Source organism: Wolffia australiana, chromosome 5, assembly GCF_029677425.1.
Source record: "Wolffia australiana isolate 7733 chromosome 5, ASM2967742v1".
NCBI classification, from domain to species: Eukaryota; Viridiplantae; Streptophyta; class Magnoliopsida; order Alismatales; family Araceae; genus Wolffia; species Wolffia australiana.
This window is the reverse complement of record NC_135839.1, coordinates 2,238,077-2,253,655: the sequence shown is the minus strand read 5'-3', so window position 1 is coordinate 2,253,655 and position 15,579 is coordinate 2,238,077. Positions and strand designations below refer to the sequence as shown.

The window sequence follows — 15,579 nt, the reverse complement described above, 5'->3', positions numbered from 1 at the left end:
TGAAGCTATCTTGCAACCAAACATTCACTGACTCAATTCATAGGAGAAAACTGTCCATTTTCATTTGAGTATAGATCTTACATGTTTCAATAATGTTGCATTAACCTTCATAATTTTTAGTAACATATTTGTCTCTTTATATGCTAACAGATGCAAACAAAGTTACATCTGATTTTATCTTTACTCATACAAATGTATTATACATAACCACATATTATGATGCATGAGTCTTTCAAGGAATTGAAGTAAAGGTCAGGAACAGGCTGGGCCATGAATAATGAAATGAAACTGTGTAGAGTTTTGTTTGCTGAGCAGGCCTCATGCATCAGGGAAGTAACTGGACTTGGCCAGCGGTTTGTTGTTCAGAAAGGAGTCGACCAGTGCATACACGTTCTCAGGCTGGTCTTCTGATGACTTCCTTCCTGAGTTCCTTAATGTCGCATAAGTTAGCCCCTCCTTGGCCGATGTCATGTAACCAGCAAACTGGGAGAATAATTCACACATTAGCTCAGAGAATAAGCATACTTTTCTCAAACTATCTAGCTACCCTAGCTATATATCTCTCTCTCTAACCCTCTCTCTCTATCTCTCCTTTACTCCATTACGGACTCTCTCACTCTATCTCCATCTCTGACTTTCTCTCTATCTCTCTCCATATCTGACTCCCTCCCTCTATCTATCTCCATCTCTGAATCTCTCTCTCTCCATATCTGACTCCCTCACTTTCTATCTATCTCCATCTCTGACTCTCTTTTTCCATCTCTAACTCTCAATCTCTACCTATCTCCATATCTGAGTCTCTCTCTCTTTCCATCTCTGACTCTCAATATCTACCTATCTCCATCTCTAAGTCTCTCTCTCTCCATCTCTGACTCTCAATCTCTAACTATCTCCATCTCTGAGTCTCTCTCTCTCTCTCCATCTCTGACTCTCAATATCTATCTATCTATCTATCTCTTTCTCCATCTCTAACTCTCTCACTTTCTCTCTCTATCTCCATCTCCGTCTCTGGCTCTCTCACTCTCTATCTCTTTATCTCCATCTCTGACTCTCTGATGCTCTCTATCTCCATCTCTGTCTCTCTCTCATACACACACGCACACTCTGTCTCCATATCTGTCTCTCACGCTCTCTCTATCTCCACCTCTGTCTCTCTCACTTCCTCTTTTCTCTTTCTCTCTCTCTGTCTCTTCCTCTCTCTCTCTCATTCTCTCTCTCCCCCCTTTCTCTCTCCTCCATCTCTCCGCCTCACACTCTTTCTCCCTCCCCCTCCATCCCTCTCTCTTTCTTTTTCTCTATGAATCTCTCTCTTTCTTTTGCTCCCTTTCTTTCTCTCTCTAACTCTCTCTTTTTTCTCTCTGACTCTCTTTCTTTTGTTCCCTCTCTTTCTCTCTCTAACTCTCTCTCTTTTTTCTCTCTGACTCTCTCTTTTTTTTGCTCCCTCTCTTTCTCTCTCTAACTCTCTCTTTTTTCTCTCTGACTCTCTTTCTTTTGCTCCCTCTCTTTCTCTCTCTAACTCCCTCTTTTTTCTCTTTGACTCTCTCTTTTTTTGCTCCCTCTCTTTCTCTCTCTAACTCTCTCTCTCCTTTTCTCTATGACTCTCTCTCTCTCTCTCCTTTTTTTGCTTCCTCTCTCTCTAACTCTTTCTCTCTCTCTCTCTCTCTCTATTTCACTCACTGACTTTTTCTCTTTCTCTATGCGTCCAAACCTCAACCTTCCCTTCTTTCTCTCTCCTAACTCATTTTTCCATTATCCATGCCTCATTCTACCTCTTATTTGATTTATCTTGTTTTACTTTCAAAGCAAGAAGACATTTAACTCACCTCAATGGGAGATTTGGCAAACCATGGTCGCCACTGTGTGTCCATTGTCAAGTTCATCTGAGACAATGCCTTATCAGCAGAAACTATAGGCAACTCAAAGTCCAAGATGCCACTGTACCATCACCAAACCAAAACAGAGTATTAATAAATAAATATATAACTAAATCAATAACTTATAATTCATAATTATAAAGCTAATTATAAATAAATTTAGAATTAAGTCAAGAAATAAGAGATAGGATGAGTAATTTTTTAAAAAGAAAATGAGAGGGGGATGTGAAGAAATTCACAGAGAGCAAACCACCTGTAAGCAAGAACGTTAACACCCTTTTCCATGACGCTCTTCAAATAATCTCCTGCAGATGTGACATTGCGTTTCCAGTAGCCCACTCTGAAGAAAAAATTATCTGGTGAATTGGGATTTGGGCATTCTAATATGATGAATGGATAAATAGTCTTAATTTTCATAGACTATTTGAGACTCAAAGCATTTGTTCCGAATATTTTTCATCTACTCGAGAAATTTATTCAGCTGTCATGAAAAAAAACATTCTATAGCCAGATCCAACACTTCTGTGAATTTCATACTAAAAATTGATTTTAAGCTAACATAGGAGGAGATTTTTATTATTTTAAAATATTCCATTTAACAAAAGTAAGAAGTTCTAAGAAAAAGCCTAAATCAAGAACACATAAATTTTCAAAACATATATTTTAAATTTAAAACTTCTGAAGGTTTTGGCAGGACTCGCTATGAATCTACAATCATATTTATCATAAATCATAGAGCCCAAAAGGAACGTTCTCAAAGTCACTGTCAAGGACTAATTCTAAATAAATAATGACAAAATATACAACATTAAACAAAACCATACAAGGCATTAAAACCCCATACCAAAATAACCCTCTCCTTATTTAGGTTTCCCATATAGTTTGATTTGCACAATATTTATAAGAAGTTTTTTATTCAACTTCACAGATGAAAATAGGAAAAGAATAACGGACTATATAAAAATAAAAATCAAGAAACTTTGATAATAGAAACATCTGGCTCTTGCTCTCTATCCATAACTGGATGTATGATTTTGAAAACACTCATTAAGGTGCAAAAAAGTTGCATTATAGAAAAGTATAACATCCCTACAGTCAAATCCAAAATATATAAGCATATAAGTAATAAAAATATACAAAATTTATCTAGTCAGGAAAATAAAAGCTTAGTACCCCTTAATCGGCAACCAAACTGGAGGGTCTGTCATGCCAGGAGGGGGCCTAACGTGTATGGCCCTCTGCACAAATGGAATGCTGAAGTACCCAGCCACATTCTGGTCATCACATGTGTACACAAACTCCTGTGTACGTTTACCCATCCATGCAAAAGAGAAAAAATAAGCAGTAAATAAAAAAAAATCGACTTTGGATTTGATATTTATATGTATATTGATGTTCATCCTTTACTTTAATGAGGTAAAACTGGATAATTGAAAAAGTATGCTTAATTATTGATTTAAAGCCCCTGGCATCATTTCCAGGTTTGGATAAGTCTATGGATGAAACCCAAGTAGACAGTTGACTTTGATAATCGAATAAGGTCTGTTTAATTATTTACATCCCATGACATCATTTCCAGGTTTGGATAAGTCTACAGATGTATCTCAAGAAGACAATTGACTTTGATAATTGAATAAGTATGTTTAATTATTTACAAACCATGGCATCATTTCCAGGGTTGGATAAGTCCAGAGATGTAACTCAAGTATTAAACATGGTTTATTTTATAATAAAATATCAATCGTAAATTTCCAGCTTATTGAAATACATCATGAATATCAATTTAAATATAAACCTATTTATTGGGCTAACTCACCGTGAAGCTCTCTGGGCCTTGGATGTTGTTCTGGTCAATTCCTGGGCATGGTGGTCCATACAGAGAAAAAGGGTCCAGATAAGAAGTGCTAATTGAGACTGGGTACCAAATTTCCATGCACTCAGGCACATCAAAGCCCCCTGTATCACTTCCATAGTCTGCGTTTGGATTGTTAGCACAATCCCTCAAGTAAGTGAGATAAGTGGATGTGGGCATGATTCCAATGTTCCAGTAGTACTCAGCTCTCATATCAGTATTGAGAGAGAGGTCAAAACTGGGATTCCCCATCTGGATCAAAGTAGAAGAGGATTTATTGAAGATATCAATAATAAATAAAAGTAATAATAAATTTGATAACTTAAAGAAAACCACCCCAATTAAGGTCTTACTTAAATGAATGAATATTCTAGAAACAATCAAGAATGGAATATTTCCATAGTGACTCACATTAAAACACAGTGACACAGTCAAAAGTTTTTATCGCACTATAAATATGAAAATAATGTACACACCAGGATTAGGAAATTTAATACAATCACAAAATCCAACCAAGTCAACTCAAATTAAGGAATATTTTAGAAAGCAATCAAGAATGGTAATATTAGATAGTGAAACATTAAAATACATAATGGAAAAATATAAATACAACGATAATGTACATACCAATATTGGGTATTTTAACAGGATCTCATATTTCAGATCCTTGACTCAAATAAAGAGAGAGTGGGTAGAGATAGAGTTACAGAGATAAAGAGAAAGAGAGGAAGAAAGTGAGTCAGAGGGTGAAAGAGAAGGGGAGAGAGAGTCAGAAAGAGAGAGAGGGAGTCTCTCGAGAGTTAAAGAGAAAGAGAGGAGGAGAGAGAGGAGGATAGAGAAAGAGAAAGAGAAGAAGAGAGAGAGAGTCAGAGAGAAAAAGAGAAAGAGAGGAAGAGAGAGAGTCAGAGAGAGAGAGAAAGAGAGGAAGAGAGAGAGTTCGCGAGAAGAAGAGAGAGATAGAGAGAGAAAGTCAGAGAGTGAAAAAGAAAGCAATCGGAGAGAGAGCCAGCGAGCGAAAGAGAAAGAATGGGTGGATATAGAGTTAGAGAGATAAAGAGAAAGAGAGAGTGCAGAGAGAGGGAGAGAGGGAGAGTTAGAGAGATAAAGAGAAAGAGAGAGTGCAGACAGAGTTAGAGAGACAAAGAGAAAGAGAGGGAGAGAAGGAGAGTTAGAGAGATAAAGAGAAAGAGAGAGTGCAGACAGAGTTAGGGAGACAAAGAGAAAGAGAGGGAGAGAAGGAGAGTTAGAGAGATAAGAGAAAGAGAGAGTGGAAAGGGAAAGAGAGTTAGAGAAATAAAGAGAAAGAGAGAGTGGAAAGGGAAAGAGAGTTAGAGAAATAAAGAGAGAGAGAGTGGAAAGGGAAAGAGAGTTAGAGAAATAAAGAGAAAGAGAGAGTGGAAAGGGAAAGAGAGTTAGAGAGATAAAGGGAAAGAGAGGGAGAGAGAGTTAGAGGGTTAGAGAAATAAAGAGAAAGAGACAGAGAGAGGGAGGGAGAGAGTTGGGGAATTAGAGCGATAAAGATAAAGAGAGGGAGTTAGAGAGGGAAAGAGGGAGAGAGGGAGTGTTAGAGAGATAAAGAGAGAGAGAGGGAGAGATAGAGTTACAGAGATAAAGAGAAAGAGAGTGGAGATAGAGTTAGAGAGAAAAAGAGAGAGAGAGACAGATAGAGAGAGAAAGAGAGGAAGTAAACGAGCGAGAGAAAGAGAGGGGGAGATAGAGATGGAGAGAGAGAGAGAGAGGAAGTAAAAATCGACGCCGCGAGCGAGAAGGGTGTTTTAAGATTAATGGGTATTCTCACAATGAGGCCTTTGATGTTGACCGGGGGCCTTCGGCGGAGTTTGTTCTGGTGGAGAAGGCGCAGGGCGAGGAAGGGGGCGAGGGTGGCGATGTCGTTCATGCCGGCGATGTAAAGATCGCTGCCGCGGTAGGCGGGGAAGCGGTGATACCAGATGTTGAGCAGCTTGTGGATGACCACCGACGTCGTTCGCTCTGACAGCTCGTCCACCGTCGACGTGGTGAACGAGTATCCCACCGTGATGGGCACCTCGATCAGCAGCAGGTTTGCCACTGCAAGCAACCCGCCGCTGTTATCCTGATTATGATGATGATTATGATGGTTACGAGGAAGAAGATGATGATGATGGTGACGGCGCAGATGAAGAAGAATGAGAAGAGTAAGATTATGATAATGATGATGGTGGTGGTAGAGAAGAAGAAGAAGAAGAAGAAGAAGAAGAGGTTAGTGGTGGAGATGATGATGATGATAAAGAAGAAGATTATGATGTTGATGATGGTGGTGGAGGAGGAGACGAAGATTATGATGTCGGTGATGCAGGAGTAGAAGAAGAAGACGATTATGGTGATGATGATGGTTTAGTGGTAGTATAAGAAGAAGACGATTATGGTGATGACGATGGTTTAGCGGTAGTATAAGAAGAAGACGATTATGGTGATGATGACGGTTTAGTGGTAGTATAAGAACAAGACGAAAATGATGATGATGATGATGATGATGACTACAACGATGGTGAAGATGAATAATAATAGTAGAAGACGACGATGATGATGATGATGTGGAAGACACGACGACAATGATGATGATGATGATGATGATGACTACAATGGTGATAATGATAACGATGATGTTAACGATGACGAAGAAGACGAAGAAGTAGATCACGTTTGTTCCAGGAGTTTGGATTCTCAACAAGGCTCTGGCCATCCGTGTCGACCTTGTAAGGTCCCAACTGCTGGAACGCCGCACCAATCGGAGAACACTCGGCCTCTGCACAAAATTTTCAATTCTCAAATCTCACACAATCAGCTCTTCATCTAACGCCAAAAACCTCAGAAAAAAAAAACTCAACAAATCAACTCACCCTGACAACCCAGATAAAGAATCAACGGCTTCGTTGTGGGATCGTCGCCCATGGCCTCAATAAAATAGTAGAAATAATCCTCTCGCTTTGGCAATCTGCCAAGAGTGAGATAACCAGAGTACTGGCCGAAATCTGGATTTTCCGGGCCATTTGGCAGCCAATCGATCCGATCAGAGCTGCTATCGACGGCTGAGGATGGCCGGAGAGAACACACGACGACGATCAAGACCAGAGCAGGCGAGAGAGATCGCCCCATCGCCTGCCTGCGCAGGCCCAACAGAAGACAACTAGTCTTATTAAAGCCGGCCCTCCTCTCTTGCAGTTTCTCTCTCTAATCTTAACCATGCCTGTAAATGGCAGGCGAGGCTGGACACCCCGGAAACGATGGTGCACCGTGCGAAGAAATGAAGAGAGAAGAAGAAAGAAGTAGAGAGAGAAAGATATAAGGAGATGGTGCTCAAGATCGATGTATCATCGTGATGATATTTGTAGGATAGTTCTTGATATAGCACCACTGAAATGAAGAGAGAAGAAAGAAATAGAAAGAGAGAGATATAAGAAGATGGTGCTCAAGATTGATGTATCCTCGTGATGATATTTGCCGGATAGTTCTTGATATAGCACCACTGAAATGAAGAGAGAAGAAGAAAGAAATAGATATATATATATATATATATATATATATATAAGGAGATGGTGCTCAAGATCGATGTATCATCGTGATGATATTTTTAGGATAGTTCTTGATATAGCGCCACTGAAATGAAGAGAGAAGAAGAAAGAAAGATATATATATATATATATATATATATATATATATATATATATATATAGAGAGAGTGCGCACGATAGATGTATTTTCCAACTTTGTTAGTGTATCATCTCGATGGTTTTTATAGGATAATTCTTGACGTATTACCGACGAAATGTAAGAGGTAAGAAGAAAGAAGTAGAGAGAGAAAGAGGTAAGGAGATGGTGCGCAAGATCGATGAATCATCGTGATGGTATGTGTAGGGTAGTTAATGATATAGCACCACTAAAATTAAGAGAGAAAAAGAAAGGAGTAGAGAGAGAAAGAAATAAGGAGATGGTGCTCAAGGTCGATGTATTTTCCCAATATCTTAGTGAAACATCTTGGTAGTATTTGTTGGATAATTCTTGACGTAGTGCCGTTAACATGAAGAGAGAAGAAGAAACAAGAAGAAAGAGAAAGAGGTAAGGAGATGGTGCTCAAGATGGATGTATTTTCCCACTTTCTTAGTGCATCGTCTTATGGTATTTGTAGGATAATTCTAAACAAAAAAGCATTGAAATATAAGAGAGAAGAATAAAGAAGTAGAGAGAGAAAGATATAAGATGGTGCTCAAGATCGATGTATCATCGAAATGGTATTTGTAGGACAGTTCTTGATAGAGCACCATCGAAATGAAGAGAGAAGAAGAAAGGAGTAGAGAAAGAAAGATACTAGGAGATGGTGCTCAAGATCGATTTATTTTCCCACTTTCATAGTGTATCGTCTTAATAGGATTTGTAGGATAATTCTTGACGTAGTGCCGTTGAAATGTGAGAGGGAAGAAGAAAGAAGTAGATAGAGAAAGATATCAGGAGATGGTGCTCCAGGTCGATGTATTTTCCCACTTTCTTAGTGTATCGTCTTAGAAGGATTTCTAGGATATTTCTTGACATTGTACCATTGAAATGTAGGAGAGAAGAATAAAGAAATAGAGATAGAAAGATATAAGGAGATGGTGCTCAAGATCGATGTATTTTCCCACTCTCTTAGTGTATCGTCTTAATAGGATTTGTAGGATAATTCTTGACATAGTACCATTGAAATGTAAGAGAGAAGAAGAAAGAAGTAGAGAGAGAGAGAGAGATAAAGAGATGGTGCTCAAGATCGATGTATTTTCCCACTTTCTTCAAGTAAAATCTGGATGGTATTTGCAGGGCTAACTCTTGAAATAGTACAGCTGAAATGAAGAGAGAATATGGTAAAGAGGAGCCAAAAGAGACAACAAAGAACTCATGCTCGAGGTCTTTGTATTTCTCCACTATCTTAATGTAACATCTGCGTGGTACTGTTGAAATGAATAGAGAAGATGACAGAAGTAGGGAGAGAAAGAGACACAGAGAGTGCACGATATATTCATTACTTCTTGATAGTGTTTATAGGATAATTCTTGACGTAGTAATATTGAAATAAAGAGAGAAGAAGACAGAAGTTGAGAGAGAAAAGAGATTAAAAATAGTGCCCAAGATCATAGTATTTTCCCACTATTTTAGTTTTAAGATCCTTTGGTATTTGTATGATAAGTCTAAATGTAGTACAGTTGAAGAAATCAAAGTATATTTTATCCTACATCCAGTTTTGTTCCTGACCGATAGACGTGATCTTAATGATTATGTGTATGGGTACGTGTTCTATGGTGCACCATGTGAAGAAAAGGAGAGAAGAAGAAGGAATAAAGTAAAAAAGACAAATAGATATGATAAGGTTGTATTTTCCTACTATCATATGGTTACACCTTGATGGAAAGCTATGATTGATCCTAATTCAATCTTTGGTCTTGGCTGTTATATTTTTTCCTATTTCTGTATTGATCCAATCGACTTGGAATGTGGTTCGTGTTTGATTCTTATTACATGAGTATTTATCTTATATCTCTTTGGTTGATGACTCTGACAGGTTCTGGTTGGCTATCTAATTAAAAATAATGATGTTAAATTTTTTTAGTATTAATAAAAATCTTATCCTTAGAAAGTTGATATCCATATTTACCATAAATCCTCGCTAGTTATTGTCAACACATTGTTATATAATAGACTAAATAACGATTTGGGGTCAACAGATGAAATTTGTGATCTATCTTAGATAATGCAGAAAAGCAGGCGCATAGATATGTATGTTCTTTAGATGGTCATTTCATCTCATTGTTCAATAGTGAGATAATCGATTACCTGATATCATCTCCATGTCAGTAACCATTTCAGAACATTTGGCTATGTACTTTGAGAGGCCCCAAACCATATGTAGCACCACAAAATGATTAGCCTTGTGTCAGAGTGCACATTTTATGTGCCCCAAGTTGGAGGTGACACTGTTAGATATTGTCTCCCTGTCACTCTCTCATATTATAAAATCCTTAGTTGTCATGTAATAAGCATTATGTGTCATAGCAATGATTGAGTGAGTCCGAATGGGCTTATCTTAACACTTTAAATCAGATTAGGCCAGTCTGTAATATAATGTCCCTCAGTTCTAATCCTCAGTCCACTAAATAATATAAATACTTTATTAAAAAATCAACACTTTTGGAATGGGATTGGTTCAACATTAACTTTTATATATGCATATATCACGTCTCCTGGGATAATCTTGTATGCGTACAATGCAGACAATATTTTAATGATATTTTATGCACGCATGTATAGTAGTGATTTCCCTTGAGTAATCACCATAAAGATTGAATATGTATACAGATACATGAATGCAACTTCATGACAGACCAAGACTGGATAATTGGGAACACTTTGTATTTTTAAAACATAAGGTTTCTCCAATTTTGGTGAAGTTTGGAATGTGCTTTTCATTTTTAAGATTCACCAAACATACTAATTATCTGGATCGTCGATTACCGAGGAGAGAGAAAAATCGATAACTCAGAATGATGCAACTTCATGACACAATATCCCACGACACATGGAGTTTTGGGCTGAAATTTTAAGGTAAACTTTGTATCCATTAAAACCTTCGATAAATATATATAACCCCACGTATCTATGTAAAAGTCATGTTGACTTTGCTGCTACATTGGTAGGCTGAGTGGAATAAGGCAAGTTTGAGATATATAAAGTTTCTTGGGGAAACATTGATTAAAATTGGAATGTGAATAAGAAGAGAAGAGGATCACCTGTATCTTCAATTAACCTTTATCCTTTCAGAATATATGGATCTAAAATGAGTTCCTTATTATAGACACTTTGACATCCATCAATCCATATCCATTTCACCTATCATCATCATCGGTCATTCCCCCTTATTACAAATATAAATATTTATATAAAATAGTAATTAAATTAATAAACACTTATCACTCATATATCTACTATACACCCCATGTTTTCACATATAGTTTGATAGTATTTTATCCCCTTCTCATCTCACCATATTTATTATATAATAGAATAACAATTCTCATCATATTGTGCGAAGTCTACCCTTTCTCATCATTATCTAGTAATATTTTATAATAAAGTTATAAAAAAAGTATATTAGCTCAATTATTAATGACCAATTAAATTTCCAATTTCAGTTTACTAAAAGTGGGATAAGTTGTGCACTATCCACAAAGGGATACCCTAGGTAAATTGGTATAGATTTCCAATTTTCATGACTGGTTTCTAAGTGATGACATGCCAGGATGATCATTTAAAGTAGTCATTTCGATCATTTTCTGAGGTTTATACTGCTAAAAATTGGATATTTTTCATACACGATATCATAATTTTATGGCAAATTGAAGTTTCTTTATGACAAGTGGGTGAATAGGTTTTTTAACAACTATTAGGCTAGTTAAGTAAGCATAAATGAATTAATGAGATAAATATCAAAGAAAGAAAAACATAAAATTAGTCAGAAATGTGTACAGAATTTCTTCTGTTAATTTGAATCATTTTTAATAGTTAATTGCATTTATTTTATCAAATAATATTTTAATTTTATTATCATTTAATTTTTGTAGCCCTTAATGGGCTGAAATGTAATGATGACTGTGTGAGTATGTGCAGGCAGTGCACACGATCAGCACTGGACAAATCACAAGTTCACACTAATTGACGCGTGTAAAGCATTATGTACGCTTTAACACGCTAACTTGTTTACATGTAGCATGTGAATCATGTGAATCATACAGACTGTATGCTGCACTCCGCTGACTAAGCAGATCGTCATGCACACACACCCATGCAGAGCGATACAAACCAAGAGCTGTGACAAACTCATCGAGAAAATGTATTACATTTCCCACTGTTAAAGGAAGAAAATGGGAGGGGAAAGATTTTGTTCTGAATTGTCGCCCAATGATTCGTCGGCCTGGAGGACATAGCAAGATCACCAACCCTTGGCGAGGATTCCCAGTAAGAGTTGAAGATGACAGATAGTGAACTTCTTATCCATTAATATCCACAGCTAGATCTTCTTTTTTCTCCCTCAAAATCTGATAGATAGTGAGCTGAGTTTTCTGGAAAAAGAAGATCAGGCCGTGAGAAGTTGATCCAATAATTTATGTGAGTGAGCTATCAGCAAAGTCAAGTGGATTTGAAATTTTCCCTCCTTTCAATACTGAAATTTTATTTTATTGAATTTTCATTTCTGGCTTTAGCCTAATTGGGTTGATTAGCTGTCTTTGGTTTCCATAATCATTCTATAACACTTTAATGTACTAGAAGTACGAATCTGCTCTGTAATTGCACCAATTCTCTGAGTAATTTCACCGACTGAGGGTCGGTCCAATCAAAATTGGGTTTGACTATTTTTAATCATCAATGAACCGTGAAGTTGAGGATCCAAATTTGGATTGATTTCTGTTTTAATATTCATGAAATAGAATAATGATCATGATTATTTTAGGGATTGCCAATTCACTCAAACTTCCTGATTTTGAATAAGAAAATAAATAAATTTAAACAACAAAAATATTTTGGATAAAAACATTGGATAATCTCACTGTAGGAAGAATAAAACCACAATGAAATTGGTTCTTACCTAACCATTTCACAGCCCTATGAAGTTATTTCTAAATCATTTTAAGAGACAAATAGTCACTGCCTCTTGTGGATTCAACCCCTTGCTGCACCCTATACCTAGGATAGAATAGATATAAAGGGAGAGTTATAAATTGTGTTGTATAAGTCTAAAAACTTGAACAATGATCTAAATCACTTAGTTTTTGGACGTATCAATAAGTTCTCAGCATAAAAGTTGGATCTAATAACAAATATATGATAGGAAAATTTAATGAAACTCTGCAAGATCACCAGGTAAGATATTCTAAATTTTCAAAGCTAATAATAAATTATTGATTACTCTTTCATATTAATGGACCATGAAGATAAAAATATATAGAGAAATTAAGGTGGAGGAGATACAAGTGCAAAGCTAGTGGTTACATAAAGAATTCAAGAGACCAAGGAATAATTAAAGAAGTAAAAGGCATTACTTTTAATATTACATAATTATCCTTCGTCAAAACTAGGGGTGCAGCTATGTTTTTAGGAAAAATATGACACTAAAATAATTGAGACGTCACATTTTCAGGAGCAAAAACATACCCATGCCATAATTACCAAATACTGAAACAAAAACATGGAAATGAAGAAAAACTTATAATAAGAGGGGAGGAGAATAATTAGAAGAAGATATTCTGGGTGATGTGAATAAAATAAGATGATGAAAAAGTAACTAGAAATATGGAAATAAATAAAGACGAAGATAAATATATTTGTGAACACGTCATCAATTTAGAATTCATAGACGAAGATGATGTCAGGAAATAAGTTAACAACATCTTAGAAATTATACAGCTGTAACAAACCAATGAATGGAATAAATGAAAATTCAAAATAAATACGTTTTATTTGTATATAAAATTAGAGAAATTGATTTTTTTTTGAAAGGGAGTTTGAATTTCATTCATATTGTGGATTGAAGTGATATTTTTTATGTATTAGAGTTAATAATTTTGGAGAGGAGAACACAAGGTTTTAGGTAAATAAAATTATGAATTTATCATTACTTTATTATATGATGAAAATATGATGGAGAAAGTAGAAGAATTTGGGCCTCCCATCGTGATAAAAATGATTGGCTGCAAAATTTTATAGGAAAAATACCAAAAAATGGAGTATAGATATGATGATTGGAACCTAGGCACCTTTCTTTTAAGAAAAATATAATCTAGGCTGTACTTCAATATCTACTGTCAGGATAAGATGGATAGTAAATAAGTATCCCTATCCTTAGATAATCAGACATCAGTTTTAGTATCAAAGAGGACAACAACATACGTTCCATATCTTGTAAGATATTTATTAATATAAGATATTCATCATAGTCCATGTGTAATGCTTATAAAGAAGTCTAGGAAAGGAATACATCATCTGACATAGTGAATTATTATGAGATCATAATATGATATCACTAGTCTTTAAGCATGTGCTTTAAATATTCGTACTTAAGAAGGACATTGAAATATCTGGATAGTATGACCACTTTCATAGAAATTAGTGTTCGGACAATAGGGATATATAGTATTTGCTCTCTAGTAGAAAAAGCTCATTGACTGTATCTATATGAATCCCCTAATGGTACTGTATCGAACTATTAATTAGGCGCAGTTGTGTAAGTTATTCTTAGACATGAGGCCCTAAAGACATCATGTGGATGGAAAATTTATTTGAGTATGACCTACAAGTTCATGTTCATTACATCATCTTCTCTAATATTTATGGAAGATGATCTGATGAAGCCCTTGGCCATGGTAGTGGAACATCAGAGAAGAGTTATCTGATGATTTCTAAATGCGTCAGTAATAACTCAGATGAAAATTTTGAATTTGATAGTTGACAATAGCCTAAGGCTTCCTAGGAATATCATTAAAATTAATGACATGATTTTTCATGAATCTCGGAATGGTATCATACCTAAATGTCAATTAGTTAGATTCATGTCAAAACATAGACCTGAGATAAAAAGAACATTTTATGAATGAACAGTTATGTTTTAACTATGGCATACGAGTTTCTAATAATGAGAATGAAATAAGTCTTATATTGGATATGAAAAGAGGTACATCAATGTGATTTAGTGATCATATAAAGAATCAGTTATATATTCGGGGAAGAAAAATGCATTAAATCCGTGGCCAAAATAATGGGGATAGTATGGACGACATTTTCCAATGATCCCAATTACAAATTAATACTGACTTTTATTGAAGAAATCTTCCAATGTCCATGCATTAAATTCATAGACAGATCAGGGTTCATTGGTGATGAGCCAGAAGTTAGGGTTAAATACATTGTTAAGGCTTCTGGTTTATAGAAAAATATTTAATTTTTCTTACAAACATGGATCGAGTAAGGGTTGAATCCACAAGGAGAAAGTATTGAATATGCAAAAGTTATCTTTGATTTCTATTTTTTATATTTTTATATTTATATATTTATTTCAATGAATAAATCTAGTTAGGTGAAATAGTTCTAGTAAATTCGTAAAATATAAATCCTGTTAACCTAATTTATTCAAACTTTATAAAATAATTTTGGAAATTTTTAGATATATTTATAGTTGACTAAGTAATTCTAATCAAATACCTTATCCAATGCTTAGGGAATGTAAGGTGATGGAGTTTGGTGATGGCATAAGTTGGGTGGAGCAAATGAATGAAATACCAACATTGATTGCAATGGAGATGGTGGCCGCGCTGAAGAGCGGTGGAGCAGGGCCAGGTGATGACAATTTTTCCTCGCCGGTGGCGACAAAAATGGAGGCAGATATGCACCAACGAGCAGCAGAGTTGGAGGTACTGTGCATGGTAATGGAAACCTAAGCTATCGAATATCATAACCTTGGAGAAAGGACGAAGATGTGAGTTAGAAAAAGATGACGACCATACTAACCTTATCCTCATGTGCCCAAGGGGCTGAATGGTATTTTCTCTTCACACATCTTTATTTGAATGTCACTCCTTCAATCATTCTCTCTTGGAGCACAAGAATGGACCCAAACAAAATTTTAAATGAGTGAATCACTCTAATCAAAATTAGGAACAAAATCCAAGGCTAAGTTTTTATGAAATGATGGAGGATTTATTTTTAAATGGATAGGGAGGGAAAGATGGAAATACCTTCAAAATTACAGCCCAAAACTCTTGGATACTTATGAATCATCAATGGAATTTGGAGCAATCTGAG

The 15,579-nt window shown here is 35.8% G+C and overlaps 1 protein-coding gene across 1 annotated transcript; it reads right to left on the bottom strand.

Moving 5' to 3' along the window:
• Nucleotides 1–174: 174 nt before the first annotated feature.
• Nucleotides 175–6,612, bottom strand: LOC144703231 (serine carboxypeptidase-like 38). Its single transcript, XM_078575354.1, has 7 exons — nucleotides 6,407–6,612; nucleotides 5,525–5,793; nucleotides 3,691–3,978; nucleotides 3,048–3,175; nucleotides 2,128–2,214; nucleotides 1,824–1,935; nucleotides 175–483 (listed from the first exon to the last, which is right to left on the bottom strand). The coding sequence occupies exons 2-7, from the start codon at nucleotides 5,621–5,623 to the stop codon at nucleotides 319–321; spliced, it is 879 nt and encodes a 292-aa protein (XP_078431480.1). The 5' UTR covers nucleotides 5,624–5,793; nucleotides 6,407–6,612; the 3' UTR covers nucleotides 175–318.
• Nucleotides 6,613–15,579: the final 8,967 nt, after the last annotated feature.

What these genes read in the sequence shown, in the direction of transcription:
- LOC144703231 (XM_078575354.1), bottom strand. Translation starts at nt 5,623, where the DNA reads ATGAACGACATCGCCACCCTCGCCCCCTTCCTCGCCCTGCGCCTTCTC. An exon ending in GTTTGGTTGCCGATTAAGGG is followed by an intron (nt 2,215 to 3,047) that starts GTACTAAGCTTT and finishes TTTTTTCTTCAG; the next exon opens with AGTGGGCTACTGGAAACGCA. An exon ending in GTTAACGTTCTTGCTTACAG is followed by an intron (nt 1,936 to 2,127) that starts GTGGTTTGCTCT and finishes GTGATGGTACAG; the next exon opens with TGGCATCTTGGACTTTGAGT.